General features: G+C 49.7%; 1 protein-coding gene across 2 annotated transcripts; it reads left to right on the top strand.

Annotated features, from left to right (window-relative positions):
* Positions 1 to 79: 79 nt before the first annotated feature.
* Positions 80 to 27,820, top strand: GATA4 (GATA binding protein 4; the record flags this gene model as incomplete). Of its 2 annotated transcripts, none has more annotated exons than XM_082481926.1 (6): positions 80 to 605; positions 20,839 to 21,005; positions 24,199 to 24,324; positions 25,530 to 25,617; positions 25,878 to 26,020; positions 27,638 to 27,820. In XM_082481926.1, 6 exons carry the CDS (start codon positions 80 to 82, stop codon positions 27,818 to 27,820), a joined length of 1,233 nt encoding a protein of 410 aa, XP_082338052.1. The 2 variants fall into 2 exon arrangements, with proteins under 2 accessions (XP_082338052.1, XP_082338051.1); XM_082481925.1 differs by having other exon boundaries at positions 20,836 to 21,005.

The following is a 27,820-nucleotide window of genomic DNA, read 5'->3' as shown; positions in this document are numbered from 1 at the left end:
CTGGGGTTTTTCACCCGCTCCCCATCGCTCCGGATTGTGGCCGGGGACCCGGCTGGGGTTTGGGGGGGCCCGTCGCGAGATGTACCAGAGTTTAGCCATGGCAGCTAACCCCGGCCCTCCGGCGTACGAGGGGGCAGGTGGCTTCATGCACAGCGCGGCCGCAGCGTCCCCCGTCTACGTGCCCACCACGAGGGTCACCTCCATGCTTCCCAGCCTGCCATACCTCCAGAGCGGCGGCTCTTCCCAGCAAGGCAGCCCCGTCTCCAGCCACTCCATCTGGACTCAACCCGGAGCCGAAAGCGCCGCTTACAACCCTGGATCTTCTCACCCTCCCGTGTCACCTCGGTTCTCCTTCTCCACCAGCACCCCCATCCCCGCCACCTCTTCCCGGGAAGCCGCGGCGGCTTACAGCAGCTCCTTGAACCTTTCTGCTAACGGGAGGGAGCAGTACACCAGGGGGTTCGGCAGTTCCTATTCCAGCCCTTACCCAGCTTATATGAGCCCCGAAATGGCCACGACATGGACTTCTTCGCCCTTCGACAGCCCCATGCTGCACAACCTGCAGAGCCGAGGGACGCCCGCAGCCGCCCGGCACGCCAACATAGGTGAGCTCTGGCAGGGTTGGGGAGAAGGGAAGGAGGGTTTCACCCCCAAGTTTTTGTGCGCCCACCCCTCTTTGGGTAGGGCGAGGAGGCGCGAAGGGCAAGAGGGAGAAATTCGGTATGTTCGGGATGGGGCTGCCGGAGTCGCCTCTCCGGTTGCAAAACATTGGGGTGCCCGTGGTGCTCTGGTTGCTCCCCCCCTCCCTACACTTTCTCTGCAAAATCATCGTTTCAAAAGATCCTCAAGGACTAGAATTAAAAAAAAAAATATATATATAATTCAAGTTAGGCCTGGGGCGGGCAAGGAATGACGTGCCGAGTTCCCGCGTAAGGGCCTGCTGGCTCCACAAGCAGCTCCGCGGGGATTTCGGGGCCACGATGGGGATGACGACCGCGGTTGCGCAGGACCGCGATGCTCCGTGGGTGTGCAGGCAGCCCCTTCCCAGGCTTGCTTTAGGCGTAAAATGGGGGAAATCGGTTTGGAAAAGGAAGAGGTAATCAAAGTTTGGGCCGTGAATCCCAGATCTTCCCTTTGGGCCGGTTTATGTGATGTATTTTTATTTATTTATTTATTTATGGAAAGGTCGGTGAGGTTAGAAAAAGGGAAAGCAAAAGGAAAATTGGCGCCGAGGGGGTAGAGGTGATGGAGAAGGAGAAAAAGAAATGCATTCCCATTTATTATCACGCTTTTTAGGGGACTCACGGGCACATCTGAATCATCCAGCACCGTATTTCAGTGCCCCCAAAAAATCTCAGCCCTGATCTCTTGTGCCGATCCCGATCCCGGACCCTTTCACTTCATTAAGCCCCCTGGCTCCTCCGACCAGAAATCACTCCAAAAGGCTTAAAATATTACTTTTTTATTTTATAAGGCGGAAGAGGGAGAAAAGGGGAGAGAAATGTGGGGCACATCTCAGCATCGCGGTTCCATAAACCTTTTTTTCCTCCCCGCCTTCTCTCCACGGAGGTATTTCTGTCGGCTTCGGGGTTAACAAAGAAAACGACTCAAATTTGGCTGCAGACGGGTTTTAAGCTTGCGTTCTTTCACCTGAATTTCGGAGGGTAATTTTTCCATCGCGGCTGGCAAGATTTCCTTTATCTTTAGCGTTATTTTAAGACGTTGAAGAAAGGAAAGTTGGGCGCCAGCGAAGGCTTGGCCTTGCCAATGCCTTTTGCTTTTTTTCGGGCGTTATGACATCGCTTAGAGCGGGGAACAGATTCTCTTTAAGGAGAAAGTTTTGGCCAACCAGGCAATGCTTTTGGGAAGCCACAAGAAGGTAGAAAGTATAGGGGAAAAAAAGCAGGATGACTCAAAGAATTAAATAATAATCAAATATTATCCACAAGGACATATACGCATTTGTATTTGACCGCCGCGCCGTCTCTTCCTTGGGAAAAAAACAACAAAACACCTTTTTGCAGCGCTCTCAAAAGGGCTCTTAGTAATAAAAATTGCTTAAAACCAAAATAACGCAAATGTTGCAAAAATTCCCGGGAAGCTTTTAAGGTGCCAGAGATTGTGCGGAGTGATTTTGGCTTTTCAAGCCCCGCGTTAAGCAGCGGTTTGCAGGTTGCAGCCTGTCCTTTGGTGGCAAAAAGTGCTTTTTATCCAGGTTCTTAAATAGCACCGGGAAGCTGGGATGCGTTGAGCTAGTCCAGACAACGTTAGCGGTCGCTAACGAAGGGAGGAAGGAGCTGGGACCCCCCCCCCCCCCATCTTCCATCGCCGGGTCCCCTCATTCGGGTGTTGGATTCCCGGCGTCGCCTCCGGCACCGCGGAAAAAAAAAGGGATTTATTAGTGTGGGTCTGATTACGCCTCTGCCTCGGATGTGGAAACAGCTCTTGGGTTTAAATAAAAAATAATGGGGTTCGGTTAAAAAAAAAAAACCACCAACAACAAAATAACTGGCTGAAAGCTGGGGAGTTTTAAATTCAGGATTAAAATGGATATTTTTTTTTTTGGAGGGCAGCTCCGCCGGTAAATAGTTTAAGGTCCAGACCTGCTCCTTCCCCTCTTCTCCCGGGAGTCGGGACGCGGCCGCTGCCGGGCTGCTCCCAGCCCGCTCCCTTCCCCACGCCGGAGGGATGCTTCGCACAGGCTGCGGCTGTCGTTCGTCGAGGGGGGGTGTCCTGCAGCACGTAAAGGCTGGTGGTTTCCGAGCGAGGAAAAGGATTGGGATTTTTGTGTTTTGTTTTTTTTTTTTTTTTTTAATAAGCGAGGGCGCAAAGCCCCGCTGGGCTGAAAAACTGAAGGCACCGAAAAGATTTAGTGGGAGGGAAACGCAATGGTGGATTGCACCCAGCGCTTTAATAACACATGCCAGCCCGGCTCAGCATCCGAGCAGTCCCTGGCCCGGCGGAGCCCGCGCTCCTTCCTTTGCCTTTCCTTAGGACTAAAGATATTTTTATTCTCCGCTCAATGAATCTCAAGGTGGAAACACCGTCCCTCGCGCGAGGCTGTATTAAATCAAGTGATTTTTTGCAGCGCTCTCGTTTCCCTCCTGTGATTTCCCTCCCCGGAGAACCGTCACCTTCGGATGGTGCTAATTGCAGAGCACCCCTGGGATCATTGGAATATTAATTATCATTTTTTAATAATGAAGACCAAGTCTGTGCAGGTGTAGCTGGATCGGCAGACACAGATACGCGGTCTATGCAATTGGGCATAGCATTTTTTTTTTCCCCCCGCTGTAAAGCAATGTATCGGGGAAAGAAGTTCAGTGAAACTGCATACAAAGGTGACAGAAAATGGGGAAAAACCCCAAGATCTTTATTTCTACTAAAAGAAATAAAGAACTTGCTGCTTTTTTTCTAATAAGAGGAATTTTGGCCTGGGTTAAAACCCGCCAATGTGTCTCTGTGCTATGAAGTGGGAAGAACGGGTGCATAAATCCCATGGCCCTATTCGAAAAACTTTCCCCGGTGTGAGTTCAAAATGCCAAATTTGGGCTTTTCAGGGTAAGTTTGCCGAACGGTTTCATTACCCCTGAAAGGGCAGCATCAGACCCTGCGGCCGTAAGCCGTGAACTTGCCCCAGGCATCGCCTGGGATGGGGTTACAGTGAATTCCCGACTTAATGAGGCATGAAAAGGACGGGCTGCAATGTCCCCTTTCAGGAGAATTCGCCGCCAGAGCCAAAATCCTCTTGAAATCTGTCCCCAAATAAGCACGGACGGGCAGCTTGCCCCTTTCCCCTTCCCCGGGAAGAGGGGAGTGGGGATCGAGGGAGGTGCGGGAGCCCGAGCACATCGACCCCGCTGCCGCTTGCCGCCTCCCGGATGTTTCCAGCCTGGGGATGGAGGGCCAGATCCTGGTTCGCCATCCCCACACCCTACAATTTGGCTTTTTAGAAAAATCAGCGTGTTTTTAGTTTTTTTTGTGTTTTTTTTTGCCGTGGCACGGAGGAGGTTGACATGGTTGGGAGGAAATCGGGACGAGGGGCTGGGGGCATTTCTGGGGGGCGTTTTGCATTTTGTTTTGACTAAGTCCAAGTCAGGGTTCCCTGGAACAGGCACCCTTTGGACACAGCAGCAGCATCTGGGAAGATCAAAGCCCAGAGCAGGCGCTGGGTTGGAAAAAGTCTTCTCTGCTGCTGGTGGGGGAGAGAGATTGTGAACCAGATCTTAAGCTTTCCCATAGGGATGCTAAGAGATTTGCCCTGTAGCATCCCCGGGGCCAGGCCGACATTTCCAGTGACTCACTGGTATTTGTTACAACCCTCTGCCCTACAAACAGCCCCTGACCTTCCCCACGCGTCAAAGGACGAGGTGGCTGCTCCCTGTGGGGCAGCAGGCCATGGGGGGAGCCCAGCATCGCTGCTGTCCTGGCCTCGGAGGGATGGGGCTGTAGGATGGAGGGATGGGACCTCAGAATAGAGGGATGGGGCTGTAGGACGAAGGGATGGGGCTGTAGGACGAAGGGATAGGGCCAAAGGATGAAGGGACGGGGCCACAGGATGGAGAGACGGAGCCGTAGGATGGAGGGATGGGACCTTAGAATGGAGGGATGGGGCTTTAGGATGAAGGCATGGGGCCACAGGACGAAGGGATGGGGCCACAGGACGAAGGGATTAGGCCACGGGACAGAAGGATGGGGTCATAGGATGGAGAGATGGAGCTGTAGGATGGAGGGATGGGGTTACAGGATGAAGGGATGGGGCTGTAGGATGGAGGGATGGAGCTGTAGGATAGAGGGATGGGATGTTAGAATGGAGGGATGGGGCTTTAGGATGAAGGGATGGGGCTGTAGGATGAAGGGATGGGGCTGTAGGATACAGGGATGGGGTCATAAGATGGAGGGATGGGAGCACAGGATGGAGGAATGGGGCTGTTGGATGAAGGGATGGGGCTGTAGGACGCGGGGATGGGGTCATAAGATGGAGGGATGGGACCTTAGGATGGAAGGATGGGGCTGTAGGATGGAGGGATGGGGACATGAGATGGAGAAATGGGGCTGTAGGATGGAGAGATAGGACTGGTAGGATGGAGAGGTGGGACCTTAGGATGGAAGGATGGGGTTGTAGGATAAAGGAATGGGACTTTAGGGTGGAGGGATGAGACCGTAGGACGTCTCTGCATTTTGTGCGGGACGTTGCATCCCCCGTTTTGCAAGCGGTTGCGTTTCTCACCTCCGCTCTGCTGGCGGGGAAGGTTGGCCCAGGGCTTTGTTCCTTCCCCCCCCTGCGGGTTTCAAGCCGCCGTCTGCTCTCCTGCCTAATTTAATTGTCACCCGTCAGTCTGGGATTTGGGATGAAACCCACAGAATTAGGGGATGCGCAATCAAGCTCAAGCAGGCAAATGATTATTCCCCCTCAAAATCCCCAAACGGCACATTTCAAACTGTAAATAAAGCAACAGTAATAAGAAAAATATCCCCAAACATGGGCACTATATCACCCCTATAAATAATACAGTTCCTTCATTGAAAACTGCGCTTTATTACTGAATACAAATGCGTATTTGTACTGTGGTGTAGTACGTAATACATTATAAACGCTTGTGAATTTTTGTCAAGCAGCAAAATTTAATGCAGTGGATAGTGGCCCTGAATCTAAGACTTCATTAAGCCAGGATTAATTATTTTTCTCCTTCACACGTGCACTCACGTGCGTCTCTTTGCCCCTGTAGCAATAATAGCGATTTTTTTTTTTTTTCCTAAGAGACAGCCTGCATTTGGCTCTTTCTGTATTTATTCCCATCAGTCTGTGGAAAAAGAGGCGAAATCCTCGGAGGTGAGGGTTTATGTGGTGTTTCCCAAAGGAAATCGGATCCGCTCCCGCTGTCTCTGCGCTCCTCCGGTGCGGAGAAAAAACGGAGCCGGTTATCCCAAACGCAGCTGCGTATTTCGAATGGGCAAAACCATCTTGCTCCTGGGAGACGTAAAATTAAGGATGCCTTGGGAAAAAGGTTAAAAAAAAAAAACCAAAACAACAAAACCCCAACAAAGCACCAACCAGCAAATAAAACCCCAAACTGGGTAAAAAAGCAGCAGCGCAGCGAGATGAGCGAGTTCTTGTGCCTGAAGGTCGGCAGCCCGTGGGGGCTGCTAAAATAAAGGTGGAAAAATGCATTTTTAAGGGAAATCCGTTTTAAAAAAAAAAAAAAATTGATAGCGTTGTCTTGAAACTTGTGGAGACCTTATTTCCCACCTGAAATTTTTGCTCCTTGAGCCCCGCGGAGCTTTGTGTGCATAGGAAAAAAAAAAAAAGGGGGGTGCAAATATAGCGTATTGCCCTTTGGGAGGGTTTGGTCCCAAATTCCCTGCCCTGCACACCAAACTGGGGTGTCCCACAATTTCCTTACTGAAAAAGAGGTGCAGAAATGGGATATTTGGGGATTTCCTCCGCCAGCTCGCTGATGCTGCCGGGGGGGGGGGGGGGGGATGGGGGGGGATGCAGCCGAACATCTCGGGTCCTTCGAGGCTTATAAAAAGATTTAACGAAGCGTCTGCCACTCATTTGGGGCTCACCGCCGCCTGCGAAACCAGGCGGGGATGTGCCTGCAAGAGTTCAGATCGTTGGGGTTAAATCAGCCGGTTTTGGTCACGCTGGGAGGGCAGAGGTAGAAATGCAGATTTTTTTTTGGTCGCTGGGGCGGCCGCTCCGGCCCCGTGTTAAAGGGGACGTTTGATCCCCGAATAAACGCGATGACGCTGCCAAAGCCCCGCAGTCGGGCCCGGGGAGGATCGCAGGGGGGAAATGTGTGTAACGACGCCCGTAGGATTGCGAAAAAGGCAGCCTGGAAATGCCAAATATTCACCTTGTGGATGGATCCCGGGACTTCACGCTGCCGTCTGGCAGGAAGGCGCAAATCCGCCTTCGGGGCGCGCGAGTGTGAAACGCTGCTTAAATAAGCAGGGAACTACGCGGGAATGAGCTCTTCCCTCCCAAATTAACCCGAAGTGTAAAAGCAAAATTCATCATGAGGTTGGATTGAGTTTTTTTTTTATCATCATTATTATTATTATTATTACTACTATCATCATCATAATCATCACCATAATCATCATCATAATCATAATGATTATTATTATTATTATCATCATTATTTTGGCAGGGAATTAAAAATAAGAACTTGTGGGTCCCCTTTTTGGGGCAAAACCCTTGCGGCTGGCTACGATAACGTCCAGCACGACGGCAAAATATTAAAATCTGCCTGGCCTTTACAAGTTTTCCCCGCATCATCGGTCACGGCGACCGGTCCAAGCCGTAAATACATCTGTAATGACAAATTAAACCCAATTATCCGCCATGCCTGAGCAGTGAGGTCTTTCTACACGGGGGCTTACACGTGCGTGACAGCGCTTGAAAATAATTCGATCATCGCTGCCTGCGCAGCGGCCGCTACGGGAGGTATTAAAGGCTCTTTTAAAAAATTGCCCCCACCGACCCCACCGCCACCACCACGTTTCCGCCGCACCGAGCGACGCCGTTGGAAGGTCTCCTACGGCAGAAATGTAGTTTTGCTGATTTTTTTTATTTTTTTTTTTTTGCCTTGCGGTTTTTTAGAAGGTGACCCTCCGGGGGGTACGCTGGAGCGCGCTGCGCTCCCCGTGCCGTCGCAGCTTTTTTAAAAAGCTCAGGGCTGGTTTCTTTTGTCGATATGAGAAGCTGGAACGGGGTTTTCTCAGCTCCATCTCCCACCCCAAAAAAGAAAAAAAAAAAAAAAAAAAAAAGGCACAGGCGGGCGCTGGGTCTGCCAGGAAAGAAGCTTCTGGGCAGAGATTTTCCAAGCTGGACGTCGATCCGACCCCGCCATCAAGCCCTGAAACGTTTCAGCTTTCAGGTTTTTGACAAAGTCGGGGTTTTCAAGCCACGTTTGGGGCAGCGTCCGCTGGAAGAGAAAAGAATTTTGTTCCTTTCCAAGAAGTGCTCAGTGATTATTTCTTTTTTATTATTATTTATTTATTTATTTATTTATTTTTATTTCTTTTCTCAGTTATTTGCTGGCACAGAGGGGGGTTTTCTGCTTCATGAGGCGGACACCTAAACGTAGGATGCACTCTTTCCTGGGTGGGGGGAGCAAAGTTGTGTCCTTCCCATGTCTTTTTTGCTGGTTTTCTCTGGTTTTCGAAGGCCAAATCCTGCTCTTTCGCCCAGGCGAGCCTGGCAGGATCAATACCCCCCCCTCCCCAAAACAGATTCAGGATGGGCTGTGAAAAAAAAAAAAAACCCAACCTCAAAGACCTCACCTTGTTTGCCCAGAGCTGAAACCATTCCTGTTTTAAAGCAAGGGCGCCGGTGCAGGATCAGGCCCATCCAAGGAGCTTCCATAGGGAAGAAACGCAGCCCCCTCCGCCCCCCCCCCCCCTACAAATCATATAGGACCTACAGGTTTTCTTGGGGAGGTGAAACCCCAAAAGCCAGCGGAACCTTTATTTTTCCTTTCTGGAAAGCAGCCGCTTGGTTTATATGTTGCAGCGTGAAGGGATTTGTGCCTTTTTTGGGGGGGGGTTAATTATTTTTAGTGACCTGTAAAGCTGGGGAACCCCTTATCGGAGCCAGCCGGGCTCGAACGGTTCACTCCAGCCGTGGGAAAGACTCGGAAATTTGTTTTGAAAGTGTGTGTGTGTGAAATAAAAATAATTCATGGCAAATGAAGGAAAAGTAAGTTTTCCACCAGAGGTGGGGCGAGGGCAGCCGGATGAGGGATGCAGCGGGGCTGATCTCCTGTCTCCACCGGGGACTGGTACCGGACGCTTCTGAATCTGGGCTAACGAAATCGCCGCCTGGAAATGTTTCCTCCTAATCCCTGGGAATTAGGTTGGTGTCTGCCGGGGGAGCGTTTCAGCAGAGGTCCCGCCGTGGGATGCCGCTGCCTTTTCTTGGTCTCCCTCCTTCCCAAAGCTCAGCGGTTTTCCTCCCGTCGACGCTCGCAGCCGCAGCGCGGTGTGTTTAGGCAGTGCTGGAGCAGGGCTGGGTGCCTGTTGCCATTGGGCTCTCCTAAAAAGTTAACACAAGCCGGGCAGCAGAGGTTGGGAGCAGAGATGGAGCAGGAACGGGGGGAGACGGAGACAACGCTGCTCCCTCTGAGCAAGATTTTGACAATTCTTGCTTCTTTTTTTTCTTTTTTTTTTTTTTTTTTTTTCACAGCTCCCACTTGCATGGTCTATAATATTTAAGCAAGTTGCAGGTTGTCCTCCAGCCTCGAGGGCCGGGGGAGTGGGCTGTCTGCTTGGGCTCCGCAAACATCTCTGTACGGTTCGGGAGGCATCTCCCTCTTGTCTGCCTCTCGGCTGCCTGCCTCCGGCTCTTGCCGGCCTTTGTGCTTCGGTACACCTTGTTTTTCCTTCAAGCTCCAGCTTCTGGAGTCACGTTATCCTATGTCGGGCTCTGGTTTTGCAGGAAGGGAAGGAGAAGCTTTTCTGGATGATAGAAAAGCTGGGAAACCCTGATTCCTACATGCTAAAACTCTAGAAGACACATAAAAATAATCTAATATTTATTATTTAAACTCCTACGTGTTTCCAAGTTCTTGGGTTTGCAAGCCAGGCAGCCACCATTAATTAATATTCAGGGCTTGCAGCGCTGGAGCTGTAAAAAATCAGGGAGGCGGTGAGCCCCAGACATTGGGACTCCTCCGAATGACATGTTTGGCCCCAGATGTCCAAGATTATTTTGGGAAGGGAGCGCTGGCCCCAGGGGCTGGCTGCTCAGGGGACCAGCTGCCAAGAAGGACGCAGAGTTGGGACATGCCTTGGTGATGCGGAGCATGAGAGAAGGGCAGCTTGTTTTGGGGGATGGCTCCCTCCTCGCGCTCCCCAGGGCTGGGAGGATGCTCCGGATGCTGGGCATGACCGAGGCTTTTCTCCAGGGGTTTCCCCACGTTAGGTCCTTCATTGCTTCGACGGGGCAGATCATCGATGCTGTGATTTACCCCGACCTTCTGGATGTGAAGATCTGGCCTCCAGGGTTTTCCCAGCTCCTCCCACGAGCAGGAGGGTGAAATCCCCCTCGTTACCCCCTTCCCTTTGCCCCCAAGTGGGGAAGGGTCTCACTCCATCAGAGCCAACTGCCCGCCCCACTCTGCCTCCTCTCCCCAACCATTTCCATTCCTAAACCAACATCCCAGTCAGACTCTGTCACCTCCCTTCACGCAAAATCAATAACAACGGGTGAGCAGGTTAATTATAATCACAGAATAAACGCCGCGGTCTCAAAGTTCACTCAACTTCAGCAGCGTTTCAAAACGAGCGGACGACGCCAAGAAACTTTCATTGATTCCTCCGGGGCAGGTGTGGGAGTTTGAACCTGTCCCCGAGCTGATCTTGATTCAAGACCTACTCAATTTTCTTCCTTATCTCGACTTTCGCCTATCTTATAATGCCTGTTATTTTAGATAAAAAGTCCAATCAATTGAGTTAGAAAAACTGCAAGTTATATGTTGCCCTGATAAGTTCGGTACCCGCCGGTTTATTGGCTGGGGCCGCAGTTTCTGTGCGAACTGACCTTTGCAGATGGAGAATCGCTCTGCTCGGGGGCTGAGTTGACTTAACATCCAGAAATAACTAATAAAAGAGGAAAAGAGAAAGGGCAGGGGTTAGACAAACTGACCCTCCCCTACAGCGCGATGAACCGTCGTAAACGCCTTTGTGTCGGTCCCTGGCAGGCGTCCCGTAGGGACCCCCGACTTATTTTGGTGTAACTCCTCTGAGTGGTGTTTGTCAGCGTAACGCCTCCGAATTGGAGTCAGAGCCCGTGCCTAAATCAGCGAGCTAAACAAACCTGGGGCGGGGGGGGTGAAAACGCGATAATCAATATTCGTTCGAGCCGCCACGTTCAGAGCTCAGACGTGCAGCACTATATATCCTACGTATTTCCTATATTGCTATACGTGGTATATACATGTTTTATATATATAAAGCATGTGGGGTTTTTATATAGGTGGTGTATGTGTCTGTGTGTGTTATATTTGTGTACGTATATATAAATATATATATATACACACAGTTCAATACAGCTATGTTCTATGTAGCCATAGAATAATAATTCTAATTGCAAAACCAGAGAGAATTGATCAGAGATGACTCCTACCTTGCTGCGGCATTCTTAAGGACTCAGCCTATGTGTATACATACAAATATATACGTTTATATGTATGCACATAAATACGTACACATGTATAACACACACACGTATCACAATAATAATACAATTATTTGTATTATACAAGCAGGATTTTGCCCATTTGACATGGATAAATGTCTTTCCCTCTGACCTGTACCAGTCCGGGGGTGGGGGGTGGGGGGAAGGAATACAAACCAAATTGAGTTTCCGGAATTGCAGGACTGTAGAAACGCAGGTTGGAGGATCTCTAGTCCCACCTCCTGCTTGAAGCAGGAGAAGCGCTAGCACTAGCTGAGGTCAGCTGTGGATTTGCCTGGATGAGGCTGGGAAATGCCCAGGGGTGGAAATTCCCTCAGCTCCAAATGAAAACTCTTTTCCTGATGCCCAGCCCGTGGTTTGTGCTGCGTCCACTCGTGCCTTCTCCCACCATTGAGGAGAGTTTGGCTCCGTTGCCTGCATACATCTGCCTAGCTGCTCCCTGACATCTTTGTAATGACCCCAAACAGCACCAGTTTCCCTGGATCCAGCGCTGGCCCTGGCTTTGGTCCACCTGGGTGCTGGTAGTCACCTCTGCAGGCAGCCAGATGGTCACCATCAAGGAGATGCTGCGCTAGGATGTACAGCCACAAACCAGCGGGTTCCTGTGGTTCAAGGAGTTTCAGCTCATAGAATCATAGAATCATTTAGGCTGGAAAAGACCTTTAAGGTCATCAAGTCCAGCTTTAAACCTAAGACTGCCAAGTCCACCACTAAACCATGTTCCTAAGTGCCACAGCATCAGCTGCTCTGTAGGAGGCCGAGCGGGACAAGGGTGCATGAAGGCTGTGCCATGCTCGATGATGAACTAGTGCCAGATGCCAGCCATGAGAACCCAACAGACCACACTCTTCAATAATTAGCATGGCCCCTGGCACGGTCCAAGCACAGACCATCTCAGCCTGACCCACACATCTCCTGGTGCAGGTCCTGGGAAGCAGTTTGGATATGACCACTGTAGACAGGGGTATGAGAGCATCTGAACATGGTCAGATTCTGCTAGCTGGGCTTAGGGTCAGGGTTCACCAGTTACCCAGTAACTGGCCCCAGTTCACCAGTTACCCAGTAGCCATAAGGCTGGTTCCCATGGCTCAGCTGTGGAGCAGCACCTTGGCATGTCTCCACAGCACACCTGCTTGCGGTCCCCTGTGGGTAAACCAGACATGGCTGCACAAGTAGGAGATTGTCCATTGCCTGTGCCCAGCTCAGAAACACCTCTCCAGGGGGGATCATGGCAATGCAAATCCCAAGCTTTTCTGATCCTCAACGTTTTTTTCCCCACCGTCCCTTCCCTTGCAGCCATCAAAGGAGAACCTCTGCTAGGGCACGTCCATTTGGAGATGGGACACTTTTCAAGGAGGAAAATGCTGTGGCTGGTTTTTTTTTTTGTCAAATGAGAGAAAGACCATTCCCAGGTGCCTCCTGCCAAGTAGACCCCAGGCTGTGGATGGCCCCATCCTGGCCATTCCCCGGGCTCTCCGTGCTAATCTGAGATTTGTTAAAAAATATTTGGACAGTTGATAAGCTGAGGAATCTCCTGTTTATCAGAAGAGCCTCAGATATTTACAAGTGTAAGAATTGTAAGTAGGAGTAGGAAAGGGGAGGTCACTGGTGGGTGGAAGCAGGCTTGCATCCCAACAAAAGAAAGCAGACCTTGGACCTTCACACACGCACAACTTGACAGTCAGCAGAAGTTGCTGTAGGACACCAGGTTGCTATCAAAGGGGTGGCCAGCAATTACTCCGACAAAAACCACCCTACATCCTCAGGGTGTTCGCATACCCATCTCCTGTAGAGCAGACCGTACCTTTTGGGTGTGGGTACTTCATGGTACTTCAGTGTGTGGGTCAACAGCATCTCCACTCAGCTCTGGTACAACCGTTGGGCTTGACAGTTTGGGGTCTGGTGGTTCTGGTGTGCTGGAGAGCTGTCAGTGCTCTTCCAAGCAACCAGGTTGGCCAGTCCCACAGGACCATCTCCTGCCCTTTCCCAAAACAGGCAGTTTGTCTGTATCTGCTTTAGAGAAATCCAGCTCGTTTCCACCCACCCTTCTTCCATCCACTGCTCGTCTCCACATCTATGACTGTGGCCTTTGAAAGTTGTCCTGTTGCCCCCTTCCAGTGAGGCAGGGAAGAGCCTTTGCTCCTTCTCTTGGGGGAAGAACAGTGTCGCAAGGAGATGAAAAGCCTCGCTCAAGGGAAGCCTATTGCAGAACCAAGACAGAACTCAAATCCAGGCCCAGGATTTGACCAACCTTCCCGACATATCCCTCTTGCACATGAGCTCAGCTGGTCCCTTGGCTGCTTCTGCCTCCACTGTCCTTCAAACCGGGGAAAACATATCCATGAAGGAAAGGAGTATTCTTGGCTGTTGGCAATGGTGTGTGCCATAGACCTTGGCTTGCCGCAGGCAGAGGAGGGAGCTTTGCAGGGGAGGGACGCAATGTTCCCTTTGCCTTGACGTGAAACATTTGGCCTGGGAAGGGTTGCACGGGAATAGTCTCGCTGTGGTCTTTCACAAAGCAAGGAGAAAACTGATTTCTTTGCCTTTTTCAAAAGCGGCACATGGCTCAGCCAGACTGTAGGTTCGATGTTTCCTAAGCAATAAGTACAATCTTTAGGTTTGCAGGGGGAAAACTGTTTGGTATAGGCATCCAGCTGAGTGACCAACCATTTTCTCCACTGTAGATGTGTCAGATAAACCCCAAAACATCCTGGGACAGAGTTGAGCCATTTCTGTGAAGCTTTGCAATGATGCCTTTTGCCTGAAACTGTGTTTCTGGTTAACAGTGAGGAATTTATCCCCTTCTCCATTCCCTGCAGATCAGCAAGCACACAGGTGATGTTCTTTGTTAATCCGGATCAGAGGAGAGTAGGGAGCCGCATTCCCACCAGCAACCAATCCAGCGACGGGCGCTGTCTTGCTCTTCCCATGTCTATGTCCTATTAGTCTCTAAAATAGTGGGGCCCTGGATGAATTTCCCCCAAATTCGGTCCGAGGGGAAACAGGCAGAGAAGAAGGAGGAGGGGAAAAAAGCCAATGGGCAGAACCTGTTTTTACAGAAACGTCCTCGGCTCCATTAGCTGAAGGGTAAGATAACGCCCATGGGCTTTCCGATCCCAGTCTATCTGTCAAGCTGATGATGTCCCTGTCGAAAAAGAAAAGGCTCACATGACAACTTTCTTTTGGCTACAGATCACTCCCAGGCATACATTTGGGCTCTCTTATTTACAGCCGCTCCCTGCCCCTTCTACTTTTGTCTCTCCTTGGATTTTGCTGCTGCTTTCCTTTCCAGTTCAGCCTTGCTTTGCCACGGTACTGGACCAACCAGCGCTTTTGAGTGCTGTGATCTGACCAGAAACCTTTTGGTGAGTTTTTCCGCTGGAAACTTCAGCTTCTGGAGTCATGTAATTCATGGGAGCATCTTAACCCATTCAAAAGAAACAGAAGATGTGACTTTCAGCTCCACTAGCTGCAGCAAAACGCTTATTAAAAGGACCCCTCAAGGCTTGAACTGGAGGAGTGATTTCCGCACTGTCACATTTTAATGGAAACAGTCTTGGGATTTGGGATAAACCATCCTGAGCAGCTGGGAATGGCAAATCCCGTGTCCCCCTGCCGTGCTGTCATGGCTGTCCCTTGAAGCAGAAGGTGAGGGTGTCTCGGGTGGGATCCCACACTCCATGTGTCCAAGGGGCCAATGTCCTTTGCCTCAGCTGCGAGCGCCCCTGAGAGTCCATTTGGGATTCGTGTATACACAGGATCGTGGCTCTCACGTCTTATCATAACAAATTGTTTTAGGAAACTGCTTCTCTGTGGGGAAAACTGCTCTCAGGGTCTGTTTAGAGCCTGTAAGTGCCTGGCCGTGTTTGAAGGACAGCTTCTTCTTTGCTGAGTTGCTTCATTGGGTTGAGAAGACACTTCTGCAGGGGGAAATGTTGATATTAAATATCCCTCCAGCTGTAAACAAAACTCCAGTGCTATATTAATGGAAGTCTCTTTCCATTCCTTTTCACCCAGCGGGGGTGAAGGCAGGAGTGGGCTGGGGGGCAGAAGAAGGTAGACAACCTCGTTGTTGTTTCTCATGCAGCAGGGTCTGGCCCCAAACCAGGGCAGGGAAGGCTTTTAGTCCCCTTCGAGAGGCCAGTTTGAGAACAGAAACTTATAAACTGGTTGCTGGCTCTGAACTGAAGGGTTCAAAACCTCCCTATTGGAGGTGCTTTTACTGTTGCTATTCCTTTGGTTCCTCATCCCTCAAGTTTACGTGTTCAAGATGACTTCTCCAAGGTTAACAGATTTAGGGTCGCTAAAGAAAATCCTAAACAAACCCAGAAGGTCTGGACCTAGGAATGGGCATGTTGTCAGGCTGGCGGAGTTGGGGTTTGCAGAGATGGTGGAAGGACCCAAAGAGGGGACTTCAAGCCACCCTTTGGACTCAAGCCCTGGGCAACCTCCCTCTGATCCCCAGCTGACTTGGTTGCAAGAGGGTATTTGATTCTCCTGGTTGGGAAGGCAAAAGTACTCTGACTTTGGGTGGGCCATGTCCTCGGTCAGAGTTGCTGTCATGTCCTAGCCATGCTGGAAAAAGTACCTGTAGGTGTGGGCTGGCTTGTGGTGCTCAGATCTGCTTTCTTGTTGAGTCCTGCATTGCCCACACCAGTTGATCTTTGTGGACATGGCGGTGGATGTGAAGGACCGCTCCCAATGACTAAGAGCCATGAAGGGCCATATCCAAGAATGCTTTTTCCCCTACCAGACCCCAAAGCCCCACTTAGGAGTTGCTCCTGACTCCCTGGGGACTGAATGTCCCATTGTGGAAAGTATTTCTGACATTAGCATGCTCAAGGCCTCACCCAAGATTAGGAGGCTGTTGTGCAACACACAAGTGACATTTCCTCCCCTGGGGACCTTGCAGTCCTCATAAACGGTAGGTGTGAGGGGAAAAAGATCTCCTTTTATACAGCAAGCTGATGACCGGCATAGGGTCAGGACCCAGTCCATCCTCTCCACCGCCTGGGTCATTCAGTGAGATTTCACAATCTGCTCTCATGTGAGACGTTCCTTCATGGACTAAAGGTAGAAGGACTAAGTAGAAGGCCATTAGCATTAGTCAAGGCCGTGGACCTAACCCTAAAAAGCACTGAATGATCCCAAGACTGATATTATCCAAGATAAGGGCTGGGCAAAGGCACTCATGGGAGCTGTACTTCAAAGAGGAAGATGAGGCCATTCAGCACCCATGAGGCCACTGCAGCCATGGGGCTGTGTCCTTCTCAACCAGCAAACCTTATCCTTTCCTCAACCCTGTCCCAGTGGTGGCCATACCTGCCTTTGGGAGAGGGAGTAAATCTCTCCAGCAGAAAGGCTATTACAGAGGTCACCGGACGGACCCATAAATCTCCATTATCAGACAGCTGCTCCTGTGCCACAAAACGGAAATTATTGCCCGGAGTGTGACTGGGGGAGCTTTTCCTTCCCCCCGCATTGTTCAGGGCCCTCCGGGAGCCGCTCGGGCAATTTGCTGCCTGAATAAACGTTTCCTTTCCCGGCTGCTAAGTACAAGGAATAAGTGTCAGGGGATCTCATAACGCCAGGATTTAGAGCTCCAGCCCTGAGACGGAAGCCAAGAAAACACTCTGCTGCTTTTTCCTGGGGAGCCTCCAGTCTGCCGCGCCTTAATCCCCCCTTATTAATAACAGTGGCAAATTAAACAATCAGTGCACTTGAAGCCCAGTGACCTCCATGCCCAATATAGCTCAGCTTGCTGGTGGATCACGGTTCCTGTGGGCTCAGAGCACTGGGCTTGTCTTGGCGGGCACCTTGCAGATATTGCTGTCTTCTCATGAGCACCCAGGCATGGGGAGGGGGTCTTGCCCCCAGCTATGCCCCTGGGTGAAGGAGGCAGGCAGAGGCCGTAGCCCAGATCTTCAGAAACAAGCAGGTATTTTGAGCACTTGTGTTTTGTAGGTCTTGGACACCCACCCAGGTCAAACCGCATGGGCTGCAGGTCTTCAGGCAATGTTTTCACCTTATTTTGTAGACCCTCAGGTTTTCAAGAGCAGGTGGGGTGTCTCAGCTGCGTGGCCAGAAGGTCAGCTCAGAAAGCTCCCCTCGGCGACTTCATCCCTGAGTTTAGCAATGCTGTGAAGTTATAGCACCTCTTTTAGAAAGAAATATAGTCCCTTGCCTTCCACTTCCCCACTGGGGCCCAAACGCCCTTCGTTCACTAAAGGGAGTGCTCTAAGCCTACGTCATCTTCTCCGAGCCAGCATCCAGTAGTGTCCAAGACACATCCTTTGCCACCATCAAGCATGCTTTGAACGGGGAGAGGATATTTCTCCCCCAGGTGAGATGTCTTGAGGTCAAGGAGCTCCCTCTGCTCTGACAGGGTTCCAGGAATGGTTTTAATGAGGTTGCACTCTGCAGATGTCATCTTCTGACTCAGCACTGGGTGGTGCGCGCCAGGGACGCACCCATCTGATATTGCCCTATGAGGGCTGTGATTAGGGAGAGCCACCCATTGCGTGGAGCCTGTGTGCCCCGGGAACAAAGTCTGTTCCTTTCCCCACCTCAAGCACCAGTAATTCCTGTTCATTAACGTTCACGAGGATCACCTTTGTCTGCAGCTGAGAGGGGAAAAATCACACAAATGCTCTTACTACAGAAGCAGAAGAGTGTGTTTTGGTTTTTTTTTTTTTTTTAAAATTAAACCAGTGAAAGTCCCTCAAGAGAGAAGCTCCAGTCCAAATCCCACAGAAACTGAAAAAAAAAAAAAAACACTCCAAACAAGCAGTGAAGAATATGGCTCAGATAAAACCAGATGAAAAAGAACAGCAGAGGGAGCAAGACTCAAGACTGCTTTGCACTGGGTTTTTGGATGTCTGATTATAAAACAACAGTGAAAATATTGTGGACAGTGGAGCTGGCTGTCATACAAACTCTTAGGAAATAACACTCAGTATTCAGTAGCAAATTTGATTATTGTCAGAAAATACGAGGCTGATGGTGTGCCTGATTTCAACTCCACATCCTCTTTTTTTTTTTTCCAAAAACAGAAGTATAGCCACCCATACTTGACATTTCTTCCTATCATATCCATTTTGAGGGACCTTCTTATTCAAGAGCTAGTCCAACTCTTAACGTTTCTGAGGGACTGTTAGGAATTGTCTCTTTTTTGTGCGATTAAACACTTTCAGATTTTGGTTTTCTGGTGGAAAAATCTCCAGGAAAGACGATATTTTGTAATTAGTCACAGTCACAACTTAAATTGTTCAAGAGTTTCAACTGTTACCTTTGGACTACCTCTGCTCTGCTAAATTCTCCTCGGATTATGTCAACAACTTTGTACTGAATTATTTTCAAAGAAGAAGGGATTTTCTCACAGGACAAAAATTACTGTGAAAATAATTTGGCTTTTTCTTTGGAAAATGATAATCAAAAACCTCAACAACTTCCAAGATGAAAAAAAAAAAAAAACCAACAGTGAAATGTTTTCCTTTCTTGAGTTTTTTCAAGGAAACTAGTTCTTTCCCGACCAGCTGTTCCAATCCCTTCTCTTTTCAAAGGAAGTTTATTTGATCTAGATTTTGGCTCTGATTCAATCGTGATTTTAAAGGGGAAAGTGAGGCATTATGGTCATGGTATCACTGAATCCACGTGTACAAAAATCACCTGGAGGGATTCCCAGCTTTCCTAAACCACCAGAATTGCTCGAGATAATCAGATTTTCCTAAGCTGTTGAGAAGAGACCGCATTCCATCTCTTCTGGTTCCAGAGTGGGTGCACTCATTTACTGTTTTCTAGTATGGTTTTCTACCCATGGCCACATGGGTAAACTCATGTCATTTTTAACCTGGTTTTCTAGGGAGAATTAGGCTCACGTGGATCTTTTTCTCTGTGTCTCTGTTCACCTGCGCCACTTTAGTAATTTTTTAATCCTTTGACTGTTTCATGGTTATGTAGTTTCCTACAGATTTTCCAAAAGTAGTCCGGAAAAAAGAGAAAATAAGGCTGACTTTTGAACATAGCCCTTATTAGATATCGGAGGATCCACATTGGATTGAGACCCAGATCATCAAGAAGCCAAATTTGGTTGGTTTGCTCTTTGGGAAACTATTGTCTTCCAGCAGAAAGCTGAGCTACTCACCTAACAAGCAGGTGGACAAGCACAAAATCTAGCAAGATGCACAATAACATTTTGGAGTTAATGTTATGTTGCTCTTTAATGGCTGAAGGTCCTGATGCAAAGCTCTTGCTGTCCTCCAAACACCTCCTGTGCGCTGCAGTTTGTTGGGAATTTTTTCAGCAGCTTGGTTTAGTCCCAGCCCATGCTAAGTGACAGAACCTTTTGCTGTCATTTGTCATTTTCTTCTTCTCCCCAGTTATTTTATCATCCCGTGTTCCCTTTCTGATGCCCACAACACAACACGTCCATGTGCGGGAAGGAATGGTTTTGTAACAGAAGTAGTACATCCCCAAGCTGAACTCAATAGCTGACACTCTCCAGGTGGGATGGCCACCACCAACGTGTGTTTCCAAGGGCCACGCCAGCTGGATGCAGCTATCTTTACATCTCAGCAAGGCCTATAGGCGATGCTTATATTTTACTAGGTGAAGTTCTTGGCTTCTCAAGGGCGTTGTGTCCAAGGCGGAGCTGACCTGTGTCTTTCCAAATGGTGATGCGGTCGAGGTGCGTTGTGTTGACCTCTGCACCATCTTGCAGATGATATGGACCTGCCATAGACAGAGGGATTGGACTGGCCCAGCCCGGGGCGGTTGTCCTCACCCTTACGTTACAGCTGCACTGGGCCCCAGTGGAGCCCAGGTGAACCAGGGATGTGGCGGGTGAATGCACCAAGCCCTGGAGAGTGACATCAAGCACGATGGAGGTTTGCATCAAAAGCTGAGTTTCTGTGATGCTTGTGAACGCCCGATGATGTCTGTTAGCCGTCAGCCTGAGCAGGGGTTGTCCACGTGGATTCTTGCAGTTCAGGAGATACTTCTCGTGCAGAGAATAGGGCGAAGGCACACGAACATCTCTCCCCTTTGGCTCTCTGCAGCCATTCCCCTCTGCAGAGGGTGGGAGCTGGCATGGGCTGGGTGAGGAGAAGTCCTGCGGGGCAGCAGGACATACAGGCAGGGCTTTCCCTGCCCACGTTTGTTTGAGCCCCGTTGAGAGATGCTCAGGCAGCTCTCTGGTCTCTGGGCAGTTCTGCTTTGTGGGTCTGGGTTTGCATTCGTCCGTGGTCGTGGGCAATTTGTCTCGGTTGTAAACACGGCCGTTTGCCTGCCCCAATCTGTTTGCCCTGGCTACGTCCAATCTTGAAAATTGGATAACGTCAGAGCAGAAGGAGAGGTTTCTATTTCTGTCTCTTTGTATCCGTGTCCCAGCACATCCCTGCTGCCACAGGAGTCCTGCAGCCAACACTGCATGGCAGGGAAAGGGGTTCCTCTTCCCAATAATCCCGGGGGCTTCCTTGAGAAAAAGAAGAGCTGTTTCTTGCACCCTATAAAACCTGAATGCAATTTCTTGAAATGTGACTTCTGGGCTCAAATATTGAGAACCAGACCAGAAATTAAAGGTACATCTGCATAATTAACCAAATCTTTTCCCTTCTCTCCCATCATGGCAGCAGAATTTTTTGATGATTATTCAGAGGGGCGAGAATGTGTCAACTGTGGGGCCATGTCCACCCCGCTGTGGAGGAGAGACGGCACGGGGCACTACCTCTGCAACGCCTGCGGGCTCTACCACAAGATGAACGGCATCAACCGTCCCTTGTTCAAACCTCAGAGGAGGCTGGTAAGTCAAGACCACCCAACGAACGCATGTGGGGCAAGGCTGTGTGTGAGGATCAGGTAAAAAGACCTCGGTTAGGTGGAGGTGCCAGGGGTGTTGCAACTCCTTGGGTCCACCTGCCCAACCTAGGTGGTTTTGGTCCAGATTTCAAAAATAAGCCAGACTGCCTTGTGCTTCGTGCACTCTAAGATCTCCTACTGTCCAGATCAGTTCTGCAGACACCCAGGCTGGGCAATGGAAGGTGCTGTAAGGACACAGGGGCAGTACTGTGGTGTTGGTTTAGCAAAAGCCAGTCTTTGCTTTAGATATTAGGACCAATGGAAACCTTTTCCAGCTCTACCACACCAGCAGACCATCTTCTCTTGCCTTCAGGGTATTTATTCTCCAGTTGCTTCATGGTGACTGGCCACTTTTTCTGGATATTTGATCCAGGCTCTGTTGGGTGAGCTGCAGCAGAGCTTGTGGGGCAGGGTCAGGGCATCCCAAAACCTGTGGGGTCAGGATGGGGTATGCATGGGAACATCTCAGTGTTGATATTTTGCCTGTCCCTGCCTGTTTTGGTGAGGGAATTTGGGAAGGTCTCTGCAGTCTGTGCCCCAGGGCCATGGGTCCATCATAACCTCAGGCAGGAAGGAGCCAGCAGCCCGACCCTCGGGGCCATATTTCCCCACTCCTTGTCTTCCATGAGGCTCCACCCCCAACCTGCCCTTCCCTTTGCATCACCCAGACCTGCCTGTGCTCAAACCAGTGTCAAAAATGACACTGGCAGCTTGAGCAAAGCCACCAGCCACAGCCACCCAGCGCCCTCTTGTGAAAACCCTTTCCTAGACACTGCTCCGACAGAGCCAGGCAGTGTCTGCACCCCAGCATCCAGACCCTTACTGGTCTACACGTTATCCTTGGGCACATCTATGTAGTCAGGGATGGCCTGTTGGGTACCAGGCTCGGTCCTTGACAGTAAGCAGCAACGCGTGCTGTCAACTCTGCACAGGCTTGAGATAAGGCTTGGAAAACCCCATGAGAAATATCAATGCATGAGCTTTGCAGATCCGTACAGGTACTTTTGTCACTTGGCTGGGCAGCTGGCAATCTGGAAATCACAGAATCATAGAATCATAGAATGGTTTAGGTTGGAAAGGACCTTGAAGATCGTCGAGTTCCAACCCACCAGACCAGGTTGCCCAAGGCCACGTCCAGCCTGGCCTTGAACACCTCCAGGGATGGGGCCTCAACAATCTCTCTGGGGAACCTGTGCCAGTGCCTCACCACCCTCACAGTGAAAAACTTCTTCCTAATGTTCAATCTGAACCTGCCCTCTTCCAGTTTAAAGCCATTATCCCTCGTCCTATCGCTACATGCTCCAGTAAAAAGCCCTTCCCCAGCTCTCCTGTAGGCCCCCTTTAGGGACTGGAAGGCTGCAATAAGATCTCCCTGGAGCCTTCTGATCTCCAATCTTGCAAAAATGGCCAGATTCCTGCTTTTTCTTCTGGAAGGGAACTTCCATGAAGAACAGGAGGATATGTCTAGGGATGCAAGGTAGGAGTGTGGTTACAGTTACGCCAACTGGTCTACCTAAGTAAATATATTCAGTACAAGTGACTGGGTTTCATCTGTCACTGTGTAACCCCTTTTTTTGGAGACTGAGGTATGCCAGAGAACCCTGCAAAGGGAGATCTTTGCCTTTGCTGCAAGCTTTAAGCTGTTGGTCCACTTACAAAGGCCAATGACTAAAGCTAACACATGGTGGGGTTACAACTATAGGAGAGTCTGATTTCTCTGCACCAAAGGGGCTTCTAGCTTTCGAAGCCTTAAGAAGTACTCGAATTTCAATTTTTTATTGTCTTGCTGCCGCAGATTAACTGATCTTGTTTTATAATGAGGGAGAAAACACACAGAGAAAGCTATGGCAAAGATCACAGAGGAAATCCCTGGTAGCTGCCAAGTCCTCATCTCCCAGGCTTTCACCCCATTACACAGCTGCCGGCTATGCTGTTTGGATCTGCAGAGCTGGGTAGATGTCCAAGACTAACAGATCTCTGGTGAGGCCACAACTGGAATACTGTGTCCAGTTTTGGGCTCCCCAGTTCAAGAGGGACAGGGAACCGCTGGAGCGAGTCCAGTGAAGGGCAACTAAGATGATTAAGGGATTGGAGCATCTCCCTTATGAGGAAAGGCTGAAAGAGCTGGGACTCTTTAGCTTGGAGAAGAGAAGGTTGAGGGGAGACCTTATTAATGCTTACAAGTATCTAAAGGGTGGGTTGAAGGAGGATGGAGCCAGGCTCTTTTCAATGGTTCTCAGTGACAGGACGAGGGGCAATGGGCACAAGTTGGAACATAGGAAGTTCTGTTCACAAGAACAGGCATCTTCACACAGCTCTAGCACTTCTGTTCAGTCCCCAGTTTATCAGCAAGAAAAGAGGGAATTTGACCCCAGCCCATGCAGACTTCATCCTCAGCCTCTTAAGACCTGAACTTTGAAGGATGCTGGGAAGAGTCAGGCAGGAGTGGAGGATGTGGCTTTTCCTTCCTCCACCTCCCACTCGGCTTCCAAGCTCAAAAGTGGTATTTTATATTTTTTCAAGCCCATTGTCTTCCTCCTGTGGCCTTTTGAGCCTGGCTAAACCAGTTCACCCAGCAAGGGAACTTCAAAAGGCCTGTTCTCTGCACTGCTTCATTAGTGGGGATTGGCAATGCTGCTGGAAGCACTCTTTTTCTTATCTCCCCCTCAAGCCGCACGAGCAAAGTATGTAACATTCATGGCATTGATAACGTCATCTTGGGATATGCCACGATGCTTGGAAGGTGAAGGGAGTCTGAAAGGGCAGAATGGTCTGAGATCTAGACACCGTAGTGTAGGTGTGTGCACGTGCAGTGGGTCTCTAAGCTGCTACTTGACCCACTGGAGATCTGGGGCTCTGTTCAGGTGATGTCTCTGGTACCATCTGAGATACCCCAGGACGGTTGAGGTACCTGCATAGTGCTGGCAGGCAGGAGGCAGTGGAGCAGAAGCTGAAAGGCAAGAGAAGAAGAAAAAGGCAGTTGTATTATCCACTGCAGCAAGGGAAAAACAGAAAAAGAGGGAGAAATAAGAGAGGCAAGAGGAGAGAAAAACCCGAGGCGTGCTGGAGCGAGCTCTTTGGCATCTGAGACGCTGCTGGTGGGCTGATGTGTCTTCTTCCTCTGCATTTTCTTGCAGTCGGCTTCCCGCCGCGTTGGCCTCTCTTGTGCCAACTGCCAGACAACGACAACCACACTCTGGCGCCGAAACGCCGAGGGGGAGCCCGTCTGTAACGCCTGTGGACTCTACATGAAGCTGCACGGGGTAATGCCTTCATTGATCTTTACTCTCTCTGGGGAGGGTATTGACAACCCCAAACTGGGGATAGGGTTTGTTGTACAACTCCGTGCTCTCCTGGAGCCATTTTTCTGGCTGTCCCTATGGGCCTTAGTCCCCCTGAACATCACACCATGTTTATACTGGCCAGGGGTGATGACGCAGGGCATTTCTCACATATTAATTTGCTAACCTTCGCATCCAAGCCTTAAAACCCAATAAAATTCGGCTCAGATTCTTCAAACCTGAATTCAAGCACTTTAGAAAAAACCCGAGTCAGAAGCACAAAGAAGGGCTTGGCTTTTCCACACAGGGTGCCAGATCCCAGCTAAGACTTGGTTGTAGACTTGTGATGGGAGCAATCAATGACTTTTCTTGAACGGCTGCCCAGATAGTCTCATCCTGTCAGCGGGGGCTTCACATATCTATGTCATGTCTGATATATCTAGAAGAGTCCCGCTGGAGTTCTTCGAGATGCAAATCTCCAGTCCTTCTACCACCAGTCAGTGGCAATGGGGCCACTGCCATGGCAGAGACAGAGGCCTTCAACACCCTGGAGATCTCTTAGTAGCAAACCCCTGTTCCACTTCTCATTGCTACTCCTAGGGTTTTTGAACACATCCATGCTGCTCCCAACAATGTCCAGTGCTTCAGAGTGGATGGACGAACATTCATGAAAGTCAGGTCGAAGCTGGAAGACAAGGTGGATGAGGGGAAGCCTTACCTTACCCAAAAAATGCTTCCCAATGTGTTTCTGACCATGAGGAAGACTATCTTAGTGGGATCTGTTCCTAAGGGAGGTCTCCCCACACAGGCTTGATACCTTTCCAGAAAGCAGGTATTAGCCAGAAAGATGTCTTCTGCTCCGAGTTAAACAGGGAAGTAAATCACAGGAGCTGTTTATTGACCACTTCAGGGCTCACAAAAAGCATTTTATTAATGGCATTGTCCAATCGCTTCTTAAACACTGACAGGCATGGCGCATCAACCATGATTTGGAAGCACACCCTATAGCTTTGACACATCTCTTCACACAGCAGTGCTGGCCAGTGACTTTGGGCTCCATCTTGTTGTTGCTTTCAATTAAATCAACTGGTTTTCACGGAGCCTACGAGGTAGAGCTGGAATCGCGTTCTCCTAGATGACCTTATGGCCATACAGAAACCAATGTGATTTTATATTTGGGTCCATAGGTTCCAAGGCCTTTAGCAATGAGAAAAGAGGGCATTCAGACGAGGAAGCGCAAGCCGAAGAACCTTAACAAAACAAAGACACCAGGAGGTAAGTGTTGAATAGGGAAGTTTATTGTATGCCTATATGTGTGCTTTTGACCATCGTGTCCTGCGAGTCAGGCACCGAACCACAAAATGGGCTGATTCTTCTAAAATGGTTGATGTCTGAATGCCCTTCAGCAGTAACAAAGCCCTTCCCACTATTTTTTTTTTTTTATTTTTACCCACACTAACTTCTTGGTGGGTGTGTATAGCTCTGGATTGAAAGGTCTCTGGGAAGCGCCTGGTTTACTGTCTGCTTTCTCACAGGTCCATCCAGCAGCGAGAGTCTTACCCCGACCACCAGCTCCACCAGCAGCAGCAGCAGCACCACGACCACTGAGGAAATGCGCCCCATAAAAACAGAACCTGGGCTCTCATCTCATTATGGGCACCCCAGCCCAATTTCTCAGGTATAGAGGGGAGATGTTGGCAGTGGAACAAAGATGGCAACTAGGACGGTAGACATGGTGAGAAGAACATCTTCAAAACCTCTGTGGAAAAAGGCTTTTCAACCCAGGAGTCTAGGAGTTTGCAGTAAGAGATCTATCCTCTGGGATGGGGCAAAACCCCCATGTTCTTATCATCATGTCTACAGCACAATATAGCTTTTTAATCATAGAATCATGGAATGGTTTAGGTTGGAAGGGACCTTAAAGATCACTGAGTTCCAACCCCCCTACCATGGGCAGGGACATTTTCCACTAGACCAGATTGATCAAAGCCCCATCCAACCTGGCCTTGAACACCTCCAGGGATGGGGCAGCCACAGCTTCTCTGGGCAACCTGCACCAGGGGCTCACCACCCTCACAGTAAAGAATTTCTTCCTAATGTCTATTCTAAATTTTCCCTCTTCCCATTTGAAGCCATTCCCCCTCATCCTATCACCACATGCCCTTGTAAAAAGTCCCTCTCCAGCTTTCCTGTAGACCCCCTTCAGGTACTGGAAAGCTGCTATAAGGTCTCTCCAGAGCCTTCTCTTCTCCAGGCTGAACACCTCCAACTCTCTCAGCCTGTCCTCACAGGAGAGGTCTTCCACCTCTCATCACCTTTGTGGCCCTCCTCTGGACTCTCTCCAATAGGTCCATGTTTCTCCTATGTTGGGGGCTCCAAAGCTGGCCACATGATGTGTGGCAGTTCTGAATGGAAAACAAGAAGTAGCAGCTTTGGTGAAAACGTGAAATTCCTTCTTGCTGGCCAGCTATATAGGTCCTGTAGCAAGAAGATGCCTGCTCCCTTCTCATGATTTGATTTGTCTTGAGCAAGGAAAAACTTGCCGATATTTCTCCATGCCGCCTGGCTGTGTGTCGAGCGGTAGGAGAAATACAGTGTGAGCAGAATAAACTCTCACGTCTTAAGTGAGTCGAGTCCCTGCGAAGGTAAAGCAAGGCAGCAGAAATGGTGTGCTCTGTGCCCTATCCACCACTAGATGTCTTGGGAACAGCACCGCATCCACGAAAGGTGCGGATACTGCTGAGCGACACCCAGATCTGGAAGCTGATCTGTGTGCATGTCTGCAGGTTTAATAACCGTGCCTTGGTTAATGATCCCCACAGCACAGCACAATTAAGAGGCAGAGGTATATCATAGTTGCTCTACTTTGGGGTTCATAAAGGGAACTCCGGTGTTTAAATAAAGTGATCCCTGGAGAAAAAAACGTATAAGGTTGAGTGTTGTGCTGGAGTCATCCTACACCTGCAGCACTTTGCAGCACTGTTAATATGTCCTGCAATCCACAGGAGGCCAACTGAAAGCTAGGAGAGCCCAAGGCCAATGAAATCTCGAGCCTTGGGATGATAATTTCTGACATTTAGAAGGGAATAAGGTGCCCCATATGCAGCAACAGGAAAGAACAGAGTCTAGAACAAGAAGGAAAGAGTGTGCCCAAAGTATCATGCGTAAGCTGCAATTTGCAGCTCCACAGCAAATCCACAGACATGTTATTACAATAGCACCACCCCCCCTAAAGGGACCCACGTGATCCTCTATGGTTTGAAGCTTTCTTCAAAGGAGTTTCCTTTTTCCATAGGCATTCTCAGTCTCTGCCATGTCCGGACACGGATCATCTATTCACCCTGCCATTTCAGCTCTGAAGCTTTCCCCGCAGGCTTACCAGTCAGCTATCAGCCAGTCTCCACAAACCAGCTCCAAACAGGACTCCTGGAACAGCCTGGTGTTAGCTGAAAACCATGGGGACATCATAACTGCATAA

Source organism: Vanellus vanellus (genome assembly GCF_965231255.1).
Source record: "Vanellus vanellus genome assembly, chromosome: 3".
Lineage (NCBI taxonomy): Eukaryota > Metazoa > Chordata > Aves > Charadriiformes > Charadriidae > Vanellus > Vanellus vanellus.
Note: the sequence above shows the minus strand (reverse complement) of the source record. Positions and strands in the feature narration are given on the sequence as shown.